General features: G+C 40.8%; 1 protein-coding gene across 2 annotated transcripts in view; it reads left to right on the top strand.

Moving 5' to 3' along the window:
• Positions 1-4,658: 4,658 nt before the first annotated feature.
• The window catches only part of capn15 (calpain 15), a gene marked incomplete at its 5' end in the record, with an annotated part of 75,642 nt that continues 62,990 nt past the window's right edge, over positions 4,659-17,310 (top strand). Inside the window, one exon of one of the 2 annotated variants that reach the window (XM_084161878.1) lies at positions 4,659-4,901. Coding sequence is in view for 1 of the 2 variants with exons in the window: in XM_084161877.1 (XP_084018003.1) it covers positions 13,309-13,487 (179 nt within the window). Of the gene's footprint in view, positions 4,902-13,308; positions 13,488-17,310 lie in introns of those variants that run through there. The other variant, XM_084161877.1, reaches the window with a different exon arrangement.

Raw genomic sequence — 17,310 nt, 5'->3', positions numbered from 1 at the left:
ATCATTCACGGCCACAGCACCTGCTGAAAAGTGGGCTCCGGTATTGACAACCATACGCCCCGAGCACAGCTGCGTCCCAAATAACTGAGTCCCAAATGGCATGCTATTCCCTACAAAGTGCACTGGTGAAAAGTAGTGCACTATATAGGGAATAGGGTGCCATTTGGGACGGGCCCACAGTAAACACACATTTCCTATACATGTCAGACTCCATTTGACCCCTTTTTAAAACCCCTGTGAATGCACTTTTTGGAATCAACCAAGTCATTTGATTCCATTAAAGCACATAGAAGCTCTAACCAAGGGACCAGTTTGGGAGCGATTGAATCGAGTTCAGTGGACCCAAATGGTTGAAAAGGTTTTCCAACGCAAAACCAAAATGAACATTAACACATTGGACAGGCTCCTGTACCCCCTCCCTTAGTTTTAACCAGTTTTTCATTGTTTCATGCCTACTAAGTGCAACCCTGTTCTTCTGACACAGTATCTTAGCTATACCCTACCTTCTCTCCCTAATCCAAGTCATCTACATTCACGCCTTAGCTTCCACCTAGTCATGCATGCTAATAAATGCTGTAACTCAGGGCAGTGAGTGTCTACAGCCTGCCTATGTCATCAAAGATGCATAAGTAACAGATGTATCTTTGATGTATTCATTTTGACAGGCCTCTGTGCTTATGTGCATATCTGTGCCTTACGGGCGATCATATAGCTGGAGAGAGGCGTCATTGCGTGCTCTGACAGAGAGGCAGGGGAGCAAACAGCATGTACACAACAACCTTGGATGTTCAAGTGATTTATAGTCTTCCGGAGAGCAAGTTGATGTTTAGCACTGTAAGTACTTATTAAATGTCCATAGGCAATGAGACAGGTTGTATTGCATTGAGGAAATAATTGGAAAACTCGTAAATGAATAAAACGATCAGACTCAGCTGAGCAGAGCAGGATATTCATATCCTGTTTATGACTATGTTACAGCCATCAAATTGGATACAGGTCTGATCTGTTCCAATGATGACATCATTTTATGAAGGACAAAGGAAAGCCCCTTGTGAACTGGCATCCCCTCATGTGAGTCCATAACCCTGTAATCTCAGCGAACCTCCCACCAACACAAACTGTCTTTGTACTGTACACACACTGGCGAATAGACACACACACAAACACGCAAGCACACACACACACACGCAAGCACCCACACACTCACACGCACAAACACACAAACCCACACACACCTCTGGATTTCCTTTTTCCTCCAAGCAGCTAGCCCAAACTCTTTCCTAGCCCTATTGTAGAGGCTGTCACTTCCACATATGTGCTGGCTATTAACAATAAGAGAAGGTCTGCCTAAAAGCATCCCTTTCCTGACTAGCAGGGTCACAAGCTGTCCCAGTCCCACATAAACACAGGACACAGATCACTGAACTATTTCCTTAACCCCATACCCTACTAACCCCTTAACCTCTAACCACTATCAACCACTGTTAACTATTCTTCTTTACATAGAACACAACATGTTTTTTCTCATTAAATAAAGCTATTTGCAAGTTGTATAATTATGGCCATGTGTTGTTGAAGAAATAGGCTACAACAAGAGTCAAACATCAGCAAGTGCAGCTGGACAGAGACAAAAAGATTAAATTTGAGAACCTAGCTAACACCCAATTAGTACGTTTGTATTTAAAAGATGTGGCGTCATGAACCATGACATTCCAGACTTCATAGCCAATGAAAGTAGACTTAGTTTGTAGTGAGAGTGGATTTGTAAACTGCCTGTAGTAGAATAGCAGTAGTTGAATAGAAGTTCAACGCAGTAGCGCCAAACAAACTTGCCATGCGCTGTTTCCGTAGCATTGTCATGACAACAGTGTGTACGCAGAGCTACTGGCATTTGAAAACAATACACACACTAAAAGCCGAAATAAATTATTTCTGTCATTAGTTGCTTGGTCTAAAACATTGGAGCATAGGCTGCATTTGAAATGTATCAAAAGTGAATCACAAACCAGAGCTCTGGATTGTCAAACAAAGGCAGAACAAGTGCACTCACTGTCTTTCAGAGCGACAAGCGCAAAAATAATGTTCCAATCCCATTTCATCACATACCTTCTTCACAAAGAAGTCTTCCAATCCAAGTACAGCTAACTCCAGTCCAGACCGTTTTATAATGTTCTTTTATATAGGCTACTTTACAGTCAAATAAAGTCAAATGAATATCCACTGTAGAATAGCGGTCCTATTACTCCCAAAAAATTAACTTACCATGGCACTAAGCGACATGTGAAAATCAAGTCTAACTTTCTCCGCCCAGTTTCTCTCATTCATTATTCTTCAGGCCGCGTTTCATCCCTGAAAGGATTGCTCGCTCCGCCTCACTTCACTAGAACTCCGCCTGAACAACGTTTCCCACCACACACGGGCCCAATGATACATTATGTCAAACCCTTATTTATAGAAAATATGTTTTATTTTATGTTTGTTTAAATTGTCCACTTGATAACGGTGCCATTTCTAGTATTGAGAAAGAGAGATCAACATCTGATTATAAATCAAATGGTTTAAGGACCAGTTCAAAATGTAATACAGTACAATTAATGTAGAATTAATACTATAGCCCCTGTTCAATCTCTCTCATGACACACTTTAAAGTCATAACAATGACGAACATAATCCTTGAACCCTCCGCGGTTCAAACACATGGAGTGACACCAGCATTAGAGATTATCCGTGCTCACAAATTCTTTCACATGCTATGCAAAAGGATTTGTGCATTTAAGATTTAGGCCCTACATTGACGTAAAATAAAAGTAGTTTATGCAAGGCATGTCGTCATGTCTTTGATTAAATATGTTATTAGCCCTTTCCCAGATTTTAGCAAATGTTGATGGTTTAGAAAATCCCGCATTATGTATGTGTATAAACTGTTTATTGATATGTTAGATGTCCTCTAAAAAATTGTGAAAACAAATACATAATAATAATAACAATAATTATTTTCTTTAGGCCTATTTCTTTATTCAGGCAGTCAGACATTAAAATGAAATATTATCCTACAATAGCTGAAACAAAATCCATTCATTCAGGCCACAGATTTAAGTAAGCACCATTTTGGTTGGAATTCAACCTATTACTCTACATCTGTAAAATTAATCAGTCCACTCTACACGAATTGAGATTTTTTTTAATTGAGATTTTTTATTTTTTTAAGGCCATGACAAAAAGGTGTATATGAGTTCAAAGACTGTCATCATTAAGGAGACTTCAAAGGTCTATCATTTACATCTAGTGAATGATAACATTATTGCTTCATGATATTAGGCTATTCATTCATGTCTAGTCTACAGCCAGGGACTCTGACATTACCATTTTAAAGAGATATTTTCAACACGGATTAGCTGCGATTAATTTCGTGGGGGGAGGGGGGGGGGGGGGGGGGGTTATCTTGCTGTTACATGTTTATTAATCCGAATGCCAGAACTGAAGTTAGCTCTGGGGAAATATTTAGTTATTATATGATATTATATATGCGTTTACTGAGTTGGGAAAAGCCTTGTATGTAAGTGCCACTAGATGACAGCAGATGTCTGCAACAATAATAAGAATAGGTGGGATAGTTATTATGGCTTTGTTTGTGGGACACTGTGATATTCATATAACATGTAATGAAATGGAAAATAAACAATGCATTGAATAAGATATTCCAAGACATTCTAATAAGTGATTCGATATTTGACTGGTATTTGTAAAACATATGTTTTATGTGTTTCTGTCAGTGTTGGGGAAGCTACATTGCGTCGTACATAAGAACATCCCTTAGCTGTGGTATATTGGCCATATACCACAAACCCCCGAGGTGCCTTATTGCTATTATAAACTGGTTACCAACGTAATTTGAGCAGTAAAAATAAATGTTTTGTCATACCCGTGGTATATGGTCTGATATACCACGGCTGTCAGCCAATCAGCATTCAGGGATAGAACCACCCAGTTTATAACCTTGTGTGTGCTTAATTAACTACTGAAAACACTACCTAGATTTAAATTTAGTTCAACTTCCACCAAGCTACTGCAAAATGTAGTAAATTACTAGTTGAACTATATGTAGTTCACTACTCCCCAACACTGGTTTCTGTGGGGTTTTGTTTGTTTGTGATGTTTTGTGTGCTTATTGATAAAAGGGTGTGTAAACTGTTGTAGCCTAATACATTAGATGTAGGCTACCTATAACAATATATAAAAACATTTTTTTTAAATTGTAAAACAAGAATACCTTAAAGCATTATGCATAAAGTGCTCAATACAATAATATAATCAAATCAAATTTTGAAATCAAATTGTACTTGTCACATACAATAAGTATTAAACAACGTCAGAAAATAATATTCAGTGGTATTTTAATAAAGTGTTGTCAAATTCAACTGATGACGACATTTGTGTAAAAAAAACGGAGAACGGATATCCTACTTATTGGAGTTGCAGTGTACCATGGGAAACGTAGTTATGTTGGCCATATTCCCGAACGAATTCTACGCATACTGAACGTAGAAACACAATGAAACTGATTTAACTCTACGAAGAAAACGTACGTTTCTTTTGCTTTGGCTCCTTGGAGATTCCCCTTCCTGGGGTGTTTGAGGTAACGTACATGATGGCTGTATTCAATACCTAACTCGATGGAGTGGAAAGAGAAATTAGATATTAGCTAGTGAAACAAATAGCTCAAGGATGCACTGGAGTGAGACGGTAACGTTGAACAATGTATTCAGCAGCTAACGCACATCAAACTGTAATTTCTGATAGAACTTAACATTTGGCTGCTAATAGAGAAAAGTTAGTACGTTCGACAATCAAGAAAGGAGCAGCTTGTCCTCAACCTTACATCACCAGCTACGTGTTTTGGGGTAAGAATCCTTTCAACATAGATTGTAGAATCAGAAATAGACGCAAACCTGTGACAATATCGATTATGTCAATCTATATTCGTGGTTGTCTTTGTTTACAATTGTCCCCCGGCTTCCTTGTCTCCCGCTGTCCCGCGTCATCCTATGGGTTGACGATGCAAAGATTTCTTGCTGCTACATTGTAGCTCATTTAGCTGTCACGCTGTGCTGCTTTCAAAACTTTGTTACGAGTTATTTTATTTCCCCGCCGTAGGAACATAATGGTAGTTGGACTAGCCATTGCTCTCCAGCTAACCCTAAGCAAAATAGGATATGCTTTGACTGTCTGCCTGCCCCTGTATGGCTAGTCTAGTCCATTCATAGACGCGAACTACCCTTAGCACCTATTGATGAAGGTATCTTCTTTCCGTAAAGTACTTAAGTAAAAATACTTTAAATTACTACTTAAGTAGTTATTTGTTGTTGTATCTGTACTATACATTACAATTCATATTTTTGACTATTTTTTTTACTTTTACTTCACTACATTCCTAATGAAATAATGTACATTTTACTCTATACATTTTCCCTGACACCCAAAAGTACTCGTTATATTTTGAATGATTAGCAGGGCAGAAAATTGTCCAATTCACGCACTTGTCTGGCGAACATCCCTGGTCATCAAGACTGCCTCTGATCTGACGGACTCACTAAACACACATGCTTCGTTTTAAATTATGTCTGATTGTTGGAGTGTGTCCCTGGCTATCCGTAAATTTAAACAAAACTAGAAAATGGTGCTGTCTGGTTTGCTTAATATAAGGAATTTTAAATAATGTATACTTTTACTTTTACTTTTACTTTTGATGCTTAAGTATATTTTAGCAATTTACATTAACTTTTGATACTTAAGTAGGCTATATTTAAAACCAAATACTTTTAGACTTTTACTCAAGTGGTATTTTACTGGGTGACTTTCCCTTTTACTCAAGTCATTATCTTTACTTTTACTCAAGTATGACAATTTGGTACTTTTTCAACCACTGCACATAGTGTATGGATCTGTGAAAATTTGCTACAGTAAGTGTATCTTTTTTTTAGTTGAAATATTATTTCTTGCTGATGTGAAAGATAAGGGCATATGTTTCGAAAACCGTTTCGCAAGCGATGATTATTGACGTTTCTTAACATTAAAACAAAGCGTAGGAATTGTAGTTTACATGGTGCCAGCTATGGCTTGGCTAGCTTACCATAGAGTAGACTAGAGTAGAATCAAACTAATTCCTAAATGCTAAATAGAACCGACATGGCCTATGGAAGAAACGTTGCCAAAGAAATGTATGTAATGCTTTCCCAATCTGTAAGTGTGTTACTCTTTCAAACTGGTGTTTGAAGACTGCACCATAGCCATATTTTGTCTACTGAAGACCGCTTTCTGTTTGAGAGGGAGCTTGGAAGAGCACTGCTTGCTTTAAGGAACATGCACACCACTCTTAGTTTTATGACAAAGCTTGTGTTAGTCTACTATGTCAGGACAGCATTCCATACTGGCAACCTAAATGCAGGGCATTTCCACCGAAAAGGACCCATGAGCACCAACATGTGAAGTTCATAGGAGCATATCAAATTGGGTGTCAAATGAAAACTGAGAGTCTATATTTTTGAGAAATGAAGGCTTAGATAAATTTTTCAACCATTTTCCATCTTAAAAATGTGGCATAAGTAAAGGCTTGGATTTCTGGATAAGCAGATGGAAAAGGGGTCTTAGAAAACATCTACCAGAAAAAGACTTAAAGGGCATCAGAAATACATCAAAACACAATGTTGACGTAAAGACCCCTGCCAACTAATATCAACACTTATATTTAGTTTTGGAGAAATTGTTTACCTTCTGTAAGTTTAAGAAATATTGCCTTGTGCCATGTAATTGCGTTACCAAAAACCCACATATCTTTAAAATATTTTCTGTTTCTCCCTCATAAGGTGGGAGGATAATGAAAGTTCACAGAAGTAAAAAGTAATGGTAGACCTAACAATGAGTTATAGTTTTACTGATATCAATTGTGTTTATGAATTATTAAGTGATTAAAACGTGTAATTCCGTTACTGAAATCTATGCCCCTTCGTCGGTGATTGGTCAACAGTAGGGATTTTTCAGTGCACTGTTTGTTGTCATTCAACGAGAGACGACTAGTTTTCATGCAAATTCTTTCACTTTAGAAATATTGGATCAAACATCTTAGTTAATGTAAAATTGTGCAACTAAGATCTCCTCTGCAAAAACGTCAAAATTAATGACAGATTTCTTGAGTGATCTTAGACTAATTCTGACTATTTTGAGAAAGTGTATACTGGCTACGGCATCTCAAGATGGACAAACAGTACTATTTCCGCTTTTTTCACGTTTTTCATGCAAAGGTCTTTTAAGGAAGTATGCGAGCGCCCTCGTTGAGTTCACCTAGCCGAGTTCGGCTGGGCGCCAGCAGAATGCGGAAGGCTTAACACCTACCCATGAGCCTCCTCTTTCCATTTACTGTAACCAGCCTCCTCACCCACTGAGCATTGACCGACATCGGACGTCCATGGATGTTGAAATTTGGTCAGTACAACCTGGCCTTGATGTTAATGTCCACAGATGGACCGGACTGGACCAAATCTGAACCTATCATAGATGTATGTTTCACAAGTTTGGATAGTACAGTACAGTGAGTAGAGCAAAGTAGAGTACTGTCCAATACAATACAGTAGTACAATACAGTAAAGAAAAGTACAGTATATTGTACTGTACTGAACTCTACTGTACTATACTCTACTACACTGTGCTGAACTCAACTCTGCTGTGTTGTATTGTACTGCACTGTGCTCTGCTGTGATGTCCAAACTTGTGAAACATGAGGAGAATGACATTCATATCCATAAATTGCATCTCTGTGTAGTACAGATCAGGGACCCATGATGTAATTCCGTTACCGTAATTCTGTTACCGGGTGTAAATCCACAGATTTTTTTCAACCTCAAGGTTCCATGTGATAGCTGACACCCCAGTCTTTCTGATCTTTGAATCTTAATTCGGTGCAGATATCACCATAAAGCAGCACGTTGTCACATAAAAACTAGTGATGGGGGGGGGGGGGATTGATACAGTTACATATCTTGATATTCTTTTTGATGAGATATCATATCATTTTGACATTATCGTAATATTATTTTTGTGCTAGTTGGCTGTACCTGCACCAAAACTCCAGTATTTGTTCTTCATAGCTAGTTCTCCATCTTCTTTTTAAATAGGGAGCCAATTTGTTTACAGTACTTTTATTTCCATGACTGATCAACTTGTTTTCTCATGGCTCTCTCTTGTCCCTCTGCAGGAGACATATGGTGAGCAATATGTTTGGTACATCGAATCGCAATAAATTCACAGTATCGAATCGCGATACATATAGAATCGTGAGAATCGCAATACATATTGTATCGGAACCAAAATATCGTGATAATATTGTATCGTGAGGTCCCTGGCAATTCCCAGCCCTAATAAAAACCTGAGGGAGATTTTACCGTAATTCCGTTACCAAAGTTTACATCTGCACAGTTTTTGTGAATATGAGTTGTATTGTTTGTTAAACTTTGAAATCAGAGGTTTTTGTTTGACATACATTTTAAAGTGAAAGACTATAGCTTTTGATCAACACAAATGTCAATAGTGTTATATTATTAATTTTCATACAGTAGCGCTTTACTTTGTAAATGATCCAGTAGTTCTGACTAGTCGGACTAGTTTGGGTTCTTCTTTCAACACGTGTGACAAAACAGGAAGCGGTCTTCCACAGAGAGGCATGACCTTTCCTTCCAGGGTACACGAACACAGTTACAGTTATCAGACAAGTATGGGCTAGCCAAGTCACCGCTCCCTGTTCTATTAAACAAAATGGCCTATGTGTTGCAATGGTGAATGGACTGTGTGTGCTGCTTCCTATTGCTTGCTATGTAGCTAATGATTTACCCACTGTTTTGCTGTGGGAACCAGACTCGAGTGCAAGTGTTCTGTGCTAGAGGTAGGCTAAAATATACACTGTAGGCCTATTCTTTTTTCAGTGTTTTCTACCAAGGATTATTGTGAAGGGAGGAATGAGGTCAAAGTGATATGGAGGGGAGAATAAAGGAAGAGAGGAGTGGAAAGAGGAAGAAAGGGAGTTCAAGGCTTATCTCAGCAATGTGAAGGGACAGTTGAGCAGTGATTGGTGGTGCTGTTCCACACTGGCTTATTAACCCTTTATTGACACATGAGACATTTTCCCATTTTAAATACTGTTTGGCTTTAATACCTCTCCTTTTATTTTCTCAGTTTATGATAAGTAGCCTAGCCTCCTGTAATTAACATATAATAATACAAATAGGCTACAGTATGCAGTGTTGTAGTACTCGAGTCCGGTCTCCAGACCACATATTGAGTGTCTCTGTCTTGTCTCGGTGTCGAATACATTTGTACTTTTCTTGACTCTGTCTCAGTCAATGAGGACTGTAATTTCTTCCCGAGACCAACAGAGTAAAAAACGAATAATACAAAAATATATATATATATATCGTCACATACACGTTATCAGCATCCATTCAGTCAGCACATAAAACTACTTCGCCAGGCCAAATGTCCATGCTCCTTTCATGTCACATTTATTATCGCCTATTGAAACCTGGGCTTCCTACTTTACTGGTAACATTACTGTCGTTTACTTTCACTGAAAAATATCCTCAAACTTTGTCGGGCTTGTCAGAATTTCCTTGGTAGGGAAGAATCCGGGAAATTGTTTGAAAGTTGCACGGTCACTATTAGTAAGGGAAGACCGGGGAAGTTATAACATATTTTTAATTTTTATAAGGAAATCAGTCAATTGAAATGAATTAGGCACTAATCTATGGATTTCACATGACTGGGCAGGGGCGCAGCTAATCAGAATGAGTTTTTCCCCACAAAAAGGCTTTATTACAGACAGAAATACTCCTCAGTTTCATCAGCTGTCTGGTGGCTCGTATCAGATGATCCCACAGGTGAAGAAGCCGGATGTGGAGGTCCTGGGCTGGCGTGGTTACACGTGTTCTGCGGTTGTGAGGTCAGTTGGACGTACTGCCAAATTCTCTAAAACTACGTTGGAAGCAGCTTATGGTAGAGAAATGAACATTCAATTATCTGGCAACAGCTCTGGTGGACATTCCTGCAGTCAGCATGCCAATTGCACGCTCCCTCAAAACTTGAGACATCTGTGGCATTGTGTTGTGTGACAAAACTGCACATTTTAGAGTGGCCTTTTATTGTCCCCTGCACAAGATGAACCTGTGTAATGATCATGCTGTTTAATCAGCTTCTTGGTATGCCACACCTGTCAGGTGGATGGATTTTCTTGGCAAAGGAGAAATGCTTCACTAACAGTGATGTAAACAAATTTGTGCACAAAATTTGAGAGAAATTAGCTTTTAGTGCGTCTGGAAAATTTCTGGGGTCTTTTATTTCAGCTCATGAAACATGGGACCAGCATGTTGTGTTTATATTTTTGTTCAGTATATTATAGACCTGTTTGGGTTAATGATCATTTGTAGAGTGGCTCTCTATTTGCCCTCAGCATGCATTTTGTTCAGCATTCTAAATGTCTAAAGAATCCATATGATCTTCTGAAATATGGACACAGAACATTTCGACCCTCCGGTCTTCATTTGGACTCGATTTACTCCGTTCTTAATCAGTCTCGCTTTAGGTGGTCTCGAACACAACACTGACAGGATCAGTCCGGCTACTGAGTAACACTTGATGGAGCTTATTTATTTAGTTTTGATCTCTTGAATGTAGCCTTTCACCTTCTCAGCCAACATCCTACTGCGCCTGCGCACTGCTTGATTCGCTGTCATTCCCTGTTAGGAAGAGATTGCAACTGCATCCTCTGCACTTATCAGAGAGGGGGAATTATATATATTTTTTAAATATAATGCAATGAAAACAGCCCCCGGTGCAAAAACATACAGTGGGCCCAGGATGGAGCATTGCAGTATGGGTAGTCATTTATTTCTGAAGCGACGACGGGGCCGAAGCGAGGATGTTTCCTAATAGAAGTCAAAGAGGATCAGCGTCATAAAACACTGGAATTATGAGCGCACGAGAATGGACCGGGCAGAAGATAATGGACCGGGCAGAAGACAGTGGAATTTGCGTTTAAAATCAATTCTGGATGAGACTGTTTAGTACCATTTTCACGTTTTTAAAAGCCTGATATGTCGGCTCTGGCATGATGAGTCCTTGCCCTCAATACAATTTAGTCAGCTCCCGAGTTAGTCACTGGAAACTGGCAGATTGCTACAATTGTAGCATACCTACATGGTTTATTCTAAATTCGCCTCTGTTTTGCAGCTCTGGCACTGACGGTAATTCGATACATTGTTAAATGCCTTTGTAGGCAACGCTTTACGTTGTTGTTAGCTACATTGTAATAAGCAAGACTGTATTGGTTTAATTGTCAATATTGACGCAGCGCATTTGATAGTGATAGGCTATGTGCCTTTTATATAGCTTTTTATGTCGATAATTAATATACGTGAGATTGAATAATATAAGTGGGGTATTGTATTCGCGTGTTAGAGGCACCAGGCAGGCTACAGTTGTTGTCTCCATGGGGAAAAAAATGCATGTGCATATAATTACACTTCATGCCTTCATTGCACCGGCATGCACCATCGTAGTTCCTCTTGCATAGTTAGCCTACTCTCTATGGCAGGTTGGCACACGTAAAGCCTACTGTATACAAATGAACCACCAGACCGGCCGCATCATCAATGGGATCAGACTGAAGTAAAGCTGCGAATAGGCTACCCAGACGGCGGAGTGGAAACCGGGATCATCTCCCGTTTCGTACCGTGGACGCACCATAACGGGACACTCCGCTATAAAGGTCGCACGTGTCGAATATTTATTAGAACTTCTCTTTGGGTTGGGACTGTCTGGGAACAGTAGCCAAATGTAATTCTGTGCCGTTCGTGTTCTACCCTGCGCTTTATGTAGGCCTGCATACACGTTGTGTTTGGGTTTTGTTCAATTTCACTTCCAAAGTTCATGTTTCTTTTCATGTTATAATAGCTATTCGGGACATTGCCTCAATCAGAGTAGCCTAGTTGTGAAGAGTGCGACGTTTTGTAAGCACTCAGTATCCCACATTTCAGCCGCTAAGAAATGCAACGGGGTGATTTGAGCAATATTCTGGATAATCTGCTTTAGCAGCTGTGGGCAAATGTCGAAATTTGAAAGATAAGCTTTGTATACCAGAGCTTCAGTCAGTGTGCCAGCAGTGCCTGCACACAGAATCACTCATAATCTGGACTACAAGTCAACTGAGACAGTAGACTGAGACTGTGCTTCTCAGATAAACATTACAGTAAAAAATAATACAAAACTAAAGGACTTATTTGTTTAGTGTATTCAGATTTTCTTTTGAGTGAAATGCTTATTCAAAGCCATATAAATAAATAACATAAAACTAGCCTAATATTTGACAATAGCTAAATAACTTTGTTTGTTATCCATGTCATGGTCTGTCCTTAATTTGACATTTAATTAATTCTGCCTCAAGCTATACAAATGCAACATCCCAGTCACTTTTCAGTTCCTTTTTGGTAAAATAAATGTATTCCTGTTTTGTCAACAAACAAAAAACATTCCAGTGCCTCAACTGTGCCATATTATCTCAGAGATGTCGATTGACTGAGGACCTCGTCATCTCTGTGTGTGCCCCTTCCACTGCCTGTGTCCGTGTGTGACAAAGAGTTCAAACATGATGGATCAGGCATGAGACTGCATACGCGAGGGAGGAACACTGCAAGTAGTGCAGAAGGAATAGTTGAATGACACTCCAGACAACATGGCCTACAAGTCTACGACAGAGAAAAATTGGTACCCACTACAGAGAAGAGAGGAGTGTGAGTTATTTCCTGGAGACAATGTCAAATTGGAATCAGTGCCCGAGGCAACCAATTGCATTTTGTATTGAGCACTTCCTCCTCACTGTGGGAAATCCACCCTGATCTGGAGTTTGAAACGTCGTCGTGTTCCACTTGTTTTTTGAATACCCTCGCTTTGATTTCCTCATTATTGCCTTCCTATTCCATTTTTTCCATATAGCCATCTTCAAGCACACTTGGAGTCACTTCACAGGATGAAATCCATCCCTTTTTGAAATGGGGTTTGTCTCGAATCGTGCCAGTTGGAAGTTTGGCAGGACTGAGAACACATGAGCAGGGTTTTCACCCAGCCCTAGACTCCCCCCTTTTCCCCCATCCCCCACCCTTAAACTGTAAGCCCGAGATTGAAACACAAGGCACTGTCACTCCGCTACTCCCCGTCCCGCACATTCTGTGCGTTCAAAGGGTGAGAACCCCAGTAGACTGCAAAAGGAGGATGGGGAGTTCCGCCTCCTCTCTCACCGCGGAGACCGAGTCGGACCACGGGTTCCGGAGCACCCCGTACCCGTCGTCGCCTCCTATGGGCTGGCTTAGGAACAGCCACAGCAGCCCTGTGTGGGGCACCACCTTCATTACGCGCCAGCAGCAGCCGCCACTTCCACACAGAGAGTGCAGGTAAGAGCCAACATTTCCACTCCTCAGTCCACTGCACCTGGGCAACAGGGCCAGACTGGTCAGACCTGTTGATGGGCAGAAAGGAGAGAAGTGGGCCATGCTCTGCAGCCCTAGGGCTTGTGAGCAGTAAGAGTGAGCATAAAGGACAGATTGCTTTGTTGTGCAGATCACAATATTGTGATAGGTGTTGTGTGTTTTCTTTGAGTGGTATCCTAAGGGTTTTTTGTTATTTTTAGTGTGGCAATTCTCAGAGAACTCAGATCCACTTTAAATCAGACACCTTACTGTTGACTATTATGTCATATTCAAGCCTTTTCAATACAATCTCTTTACATGCACTGACAATATTGCAGTATCATTAAATCTGACAAAATATTATTCAATCAAAACTATTGTTCCACCACCAAATTTGATCTAATCATAGTTCCACTTTAATGTTTTGATATCCAATATGATATCCAAAATCCACTTAAGCTGGATTTGACATCTGACAATCCCGCCTCTTAGTACCTCCCCTCTACAGCTCTGTGCCGAATTTGAGGAAAAGCTGATTGGATTGGTGTGCCAAGTTGATTGCACCCATGGAGTGACCCGGACACGAACTCTCTCGCCGGGTTGTTTGGGGAGCTCGCATCATGGCAAATACTTTGGAGGGCTCCCAGACCAGACCAGACAACTGTTGATTCCATGCTGTCGGCTTAGTTTGCGAACACGCGCTACACCTGGCTCTGTTGTTTGACCTCTGTCGAAACGTGCCGTCCACTAACAGATGGCCGCCGCTGCGCAGATGGCAGAGTCCTCCCTGCAAACTGACCGACCGCCTAGTGTAATTAATGGTGTTGTAGTCTATAAAACCTTGGAGGATTCTCCAGTCTCATTAAACATCTTGTTAGCTTAGGGGGGGGGGGGGGGGGTTAGTGTTAGAGGCCCGGTCATTTTCCGAGAAGGAAGTGAATGTGAAACCGGACGAAGCATTGTATCAGAAACAGCTTGCTATCGTTTTTGTTTGAAAGAGTCCTGATATTTTGTAATGTTGGCAGGATGCGCTTTAATTGAATATTCCACCACCTAGAGTATGCCATTCTTTGAGTCTGTGCGCTTTGAATGATTGAGGATATAGGCCTAGCTAGTCAATAATGTGAAAGGACAGCCTAGTTTGAATAACCCGTTTTTACCCTTAGCTCATGATAATTGAAACGGGTGGCTCCAACTTCCCATACAGCTAACCGAACCAGTGATCTGTGATTAGTCTACCTTCTTCAGAGGAGCTACGTGAAAGACGTGTTTCTTTATTTTCTTCCCGCTTATAGGTGTGTAAAAGGTTTGTATGTCAGTTCTTCGGGGAAGGAGAACAGTGGAGCTGCTATCGGCTTCCTCCTCCAGTATATTGAGATTATTGCTGAGTCACCGGGGGAATCAAGTCTGGTTGTTAGTTATTGATTTTCAAAAGACTTATCAAATGTCCTTTCAATGGATGTCATTATTTATTCAGCGTTGGCCTTCTCTAGCTCTTTCATCTCTCACTACTATTGTCTGAGCTTGTCAATACTTACTCTGCTATTGCCCGTCAGTTAAGTCAAACTGTAGTATCTCTTGGAGAAGTGTTGTAGGTAGGGCGGTGACGGTCATGGAATTTTGGATGACTGCGGTCTCTGTAATAACTCTGTCAGTGTCGGTTTGCATCATCAGACACTGAAATCCTTTATTGTTTCAGGAGACCCTTTTACACTGTGTTCATGTGCATCTCCATAGCAACAATCCCCTGTCTCCATCACCAATCAGACTCGAGCATCAGTCAGCTGAGCTCATATACACACATGCATGCACACCTCACCACACACACATGCTCTCATAACACTGCTTTTGGTAGCGCCGAGAGTCTGCGTACACACACAACGCACTCACACACAGATCCTCTAACAACACGGCTTTGAGGAGCAATGTACAATGATGCTTAGAGCGCACTTTCGCCCTCTCTCTCACCCCACACACATACACGTTTCTGCGTGAGTCTAACGAGGTTAGGCAAGCCTAGCTGAGCCGTGGCAGAGGATGAAAAAAAAAAAATCAGCTCAGCTTAAATTTGGTGATTCATGTCGAGGGTTTAGTCCCCAAATAGTTCTAGTTCTAGTGTCTTGTAACACACTGGACTCTTTCTCTGGCTGTTTTTTTCCCAGCCCCTGAAAATGGGCTTTTCCCAGTTGTGACTCATTGGTCATGGGAATGGTCCGTATTCTAAATCAGTATTCTTCACTTCGCTTTAATCACAGATTTAGGCTTGCTCAAGAAAGGAACCCACACATGAACTAAACACTTAAACCAGCTAGGCATTCAATGGGTGTTTTTTAGCCTGGGTCTATGATGGAACAGGTCTCTAATAAAACGTAACCCTTTACAGTGCCTTGTACTCATGCCTGTAGCCTATACAGTGCCTTCAGAAAGTACAGTGGGGAAAAAAAGTATTTAGTCAGCCACCAATTGTGCAAGTTCTCCCACTTAAAAAGATGAGAGGCCTGTAATTTTCATCATAGGTACACGTCAACTATGACAGACAAATTGAGATTTTTTTTCTCCAGAAAATCACATTGTAGGATTTTAAATGAATTTATTCGCAAATTATGGTGGAAAATAAGTATTTGGTCACCTACAAACAAGCAAGATTTCTGGCTCTCACAGACCTGTAACTTCTTCTTTAAGAGGCTCATCTGTCCTCCACTCGTTACCTGTATTAATGGCACCTGTTTGAACTTGTTATCAGTATAAAAGACACCTGTCCACAACCTCAAACAGTCACACTCCAAACTCCACTATGGCCAAGCCCAAAGAGCTGTCAAAGGACACCAGAAACAAAATTGTAGACCTGCACCAGGCTGGGAAGACTGAATCTGCAATAGGTAAGCAGCTTGGTTTGAAGAAATCAACTGTGGGAGCAATTATTAGGAAATGTAAGACATACAAGACCACTGATAATCTCCCTCGATCTGGGGCTCCACGCAAGATCTCACCCCGTGGGGTCAAAATGATGACACAAGAACGGTGAGCAAAAATCCCAGAACCACACGGGGGGACCTAGTGAATGACCTGCAGAGAGCTGGGACCAAAGTAACAAAGCCTACCATCAGTAACACACTACGCCGCCAGGGACTCAAATCCTGCAGTGCCAGACGTGTCCCCCTGCTTATGTCCAGGCCCGTCTGAAGTTTGGGTGGAAACATCATGCTTTGGAGCTGTTTTTCTGCAAAGGGACCAGGACGACCGTGTAAAGGAAAGAATGAATGGGGCCATGTATCGTGAGATTTTGAGTGAAAACCTCCTTCCATCAGCAAGGGCATTGAAGATGAAACGTGGCTGGGTCTTTCAGCATGACAATGATCCCAAACACACCGCCCGGGCAACGAAGGAGTGGCTTCGTAAGAAGCATTTCAAGGTCCTGGAGTGGCCTAGCCAGTCTCCAGATCTCAACCCCATAGAAAATCTTTGAAGGGAGTTGAAAGTCTGTGTTGCCCAGCGACAGCCCCAAAACATCACTGCTCTAGAGGAGATATGCATGGAGGAATGGGCCAAAATACCAGCAACAGTGTGTGAAAACCTTGTGAAGACTTACAGAAAACGTTTGACCTGTGTCATTGCCAACAAAGGGTATATAACAAAGTATTGAGAAACGTTTGTTATTGACCAAATACTTATTTTCCACCATCATTTGCAAATAAATTCATTAAAAATCCTACAATGTGATTTTCTGGAATTTTTTTTCTCATTTTGTCTGTCATAGTTGACGTGTACCTATGATGAAAATTACAGGCCTCTCATCTTTTTAAGTGGG

The sequence above is a fragment of the Coregonus lavaretus genome (genome assembly GCF_964263955.1).
Source record: "Coregonus lavaretus genome assembly, chromosome: 1".
In the NCBI taxonomy this organism is placed as follows: Eukaryota; Metazoa; Chordata; class Actinopteri; order Salmoniformes; family Salmonidae; genus Coregonus; species Coregonus lavaretus.
This window is presented reverse-complemented; position numbering and strand designations above follow the sequence as displayed.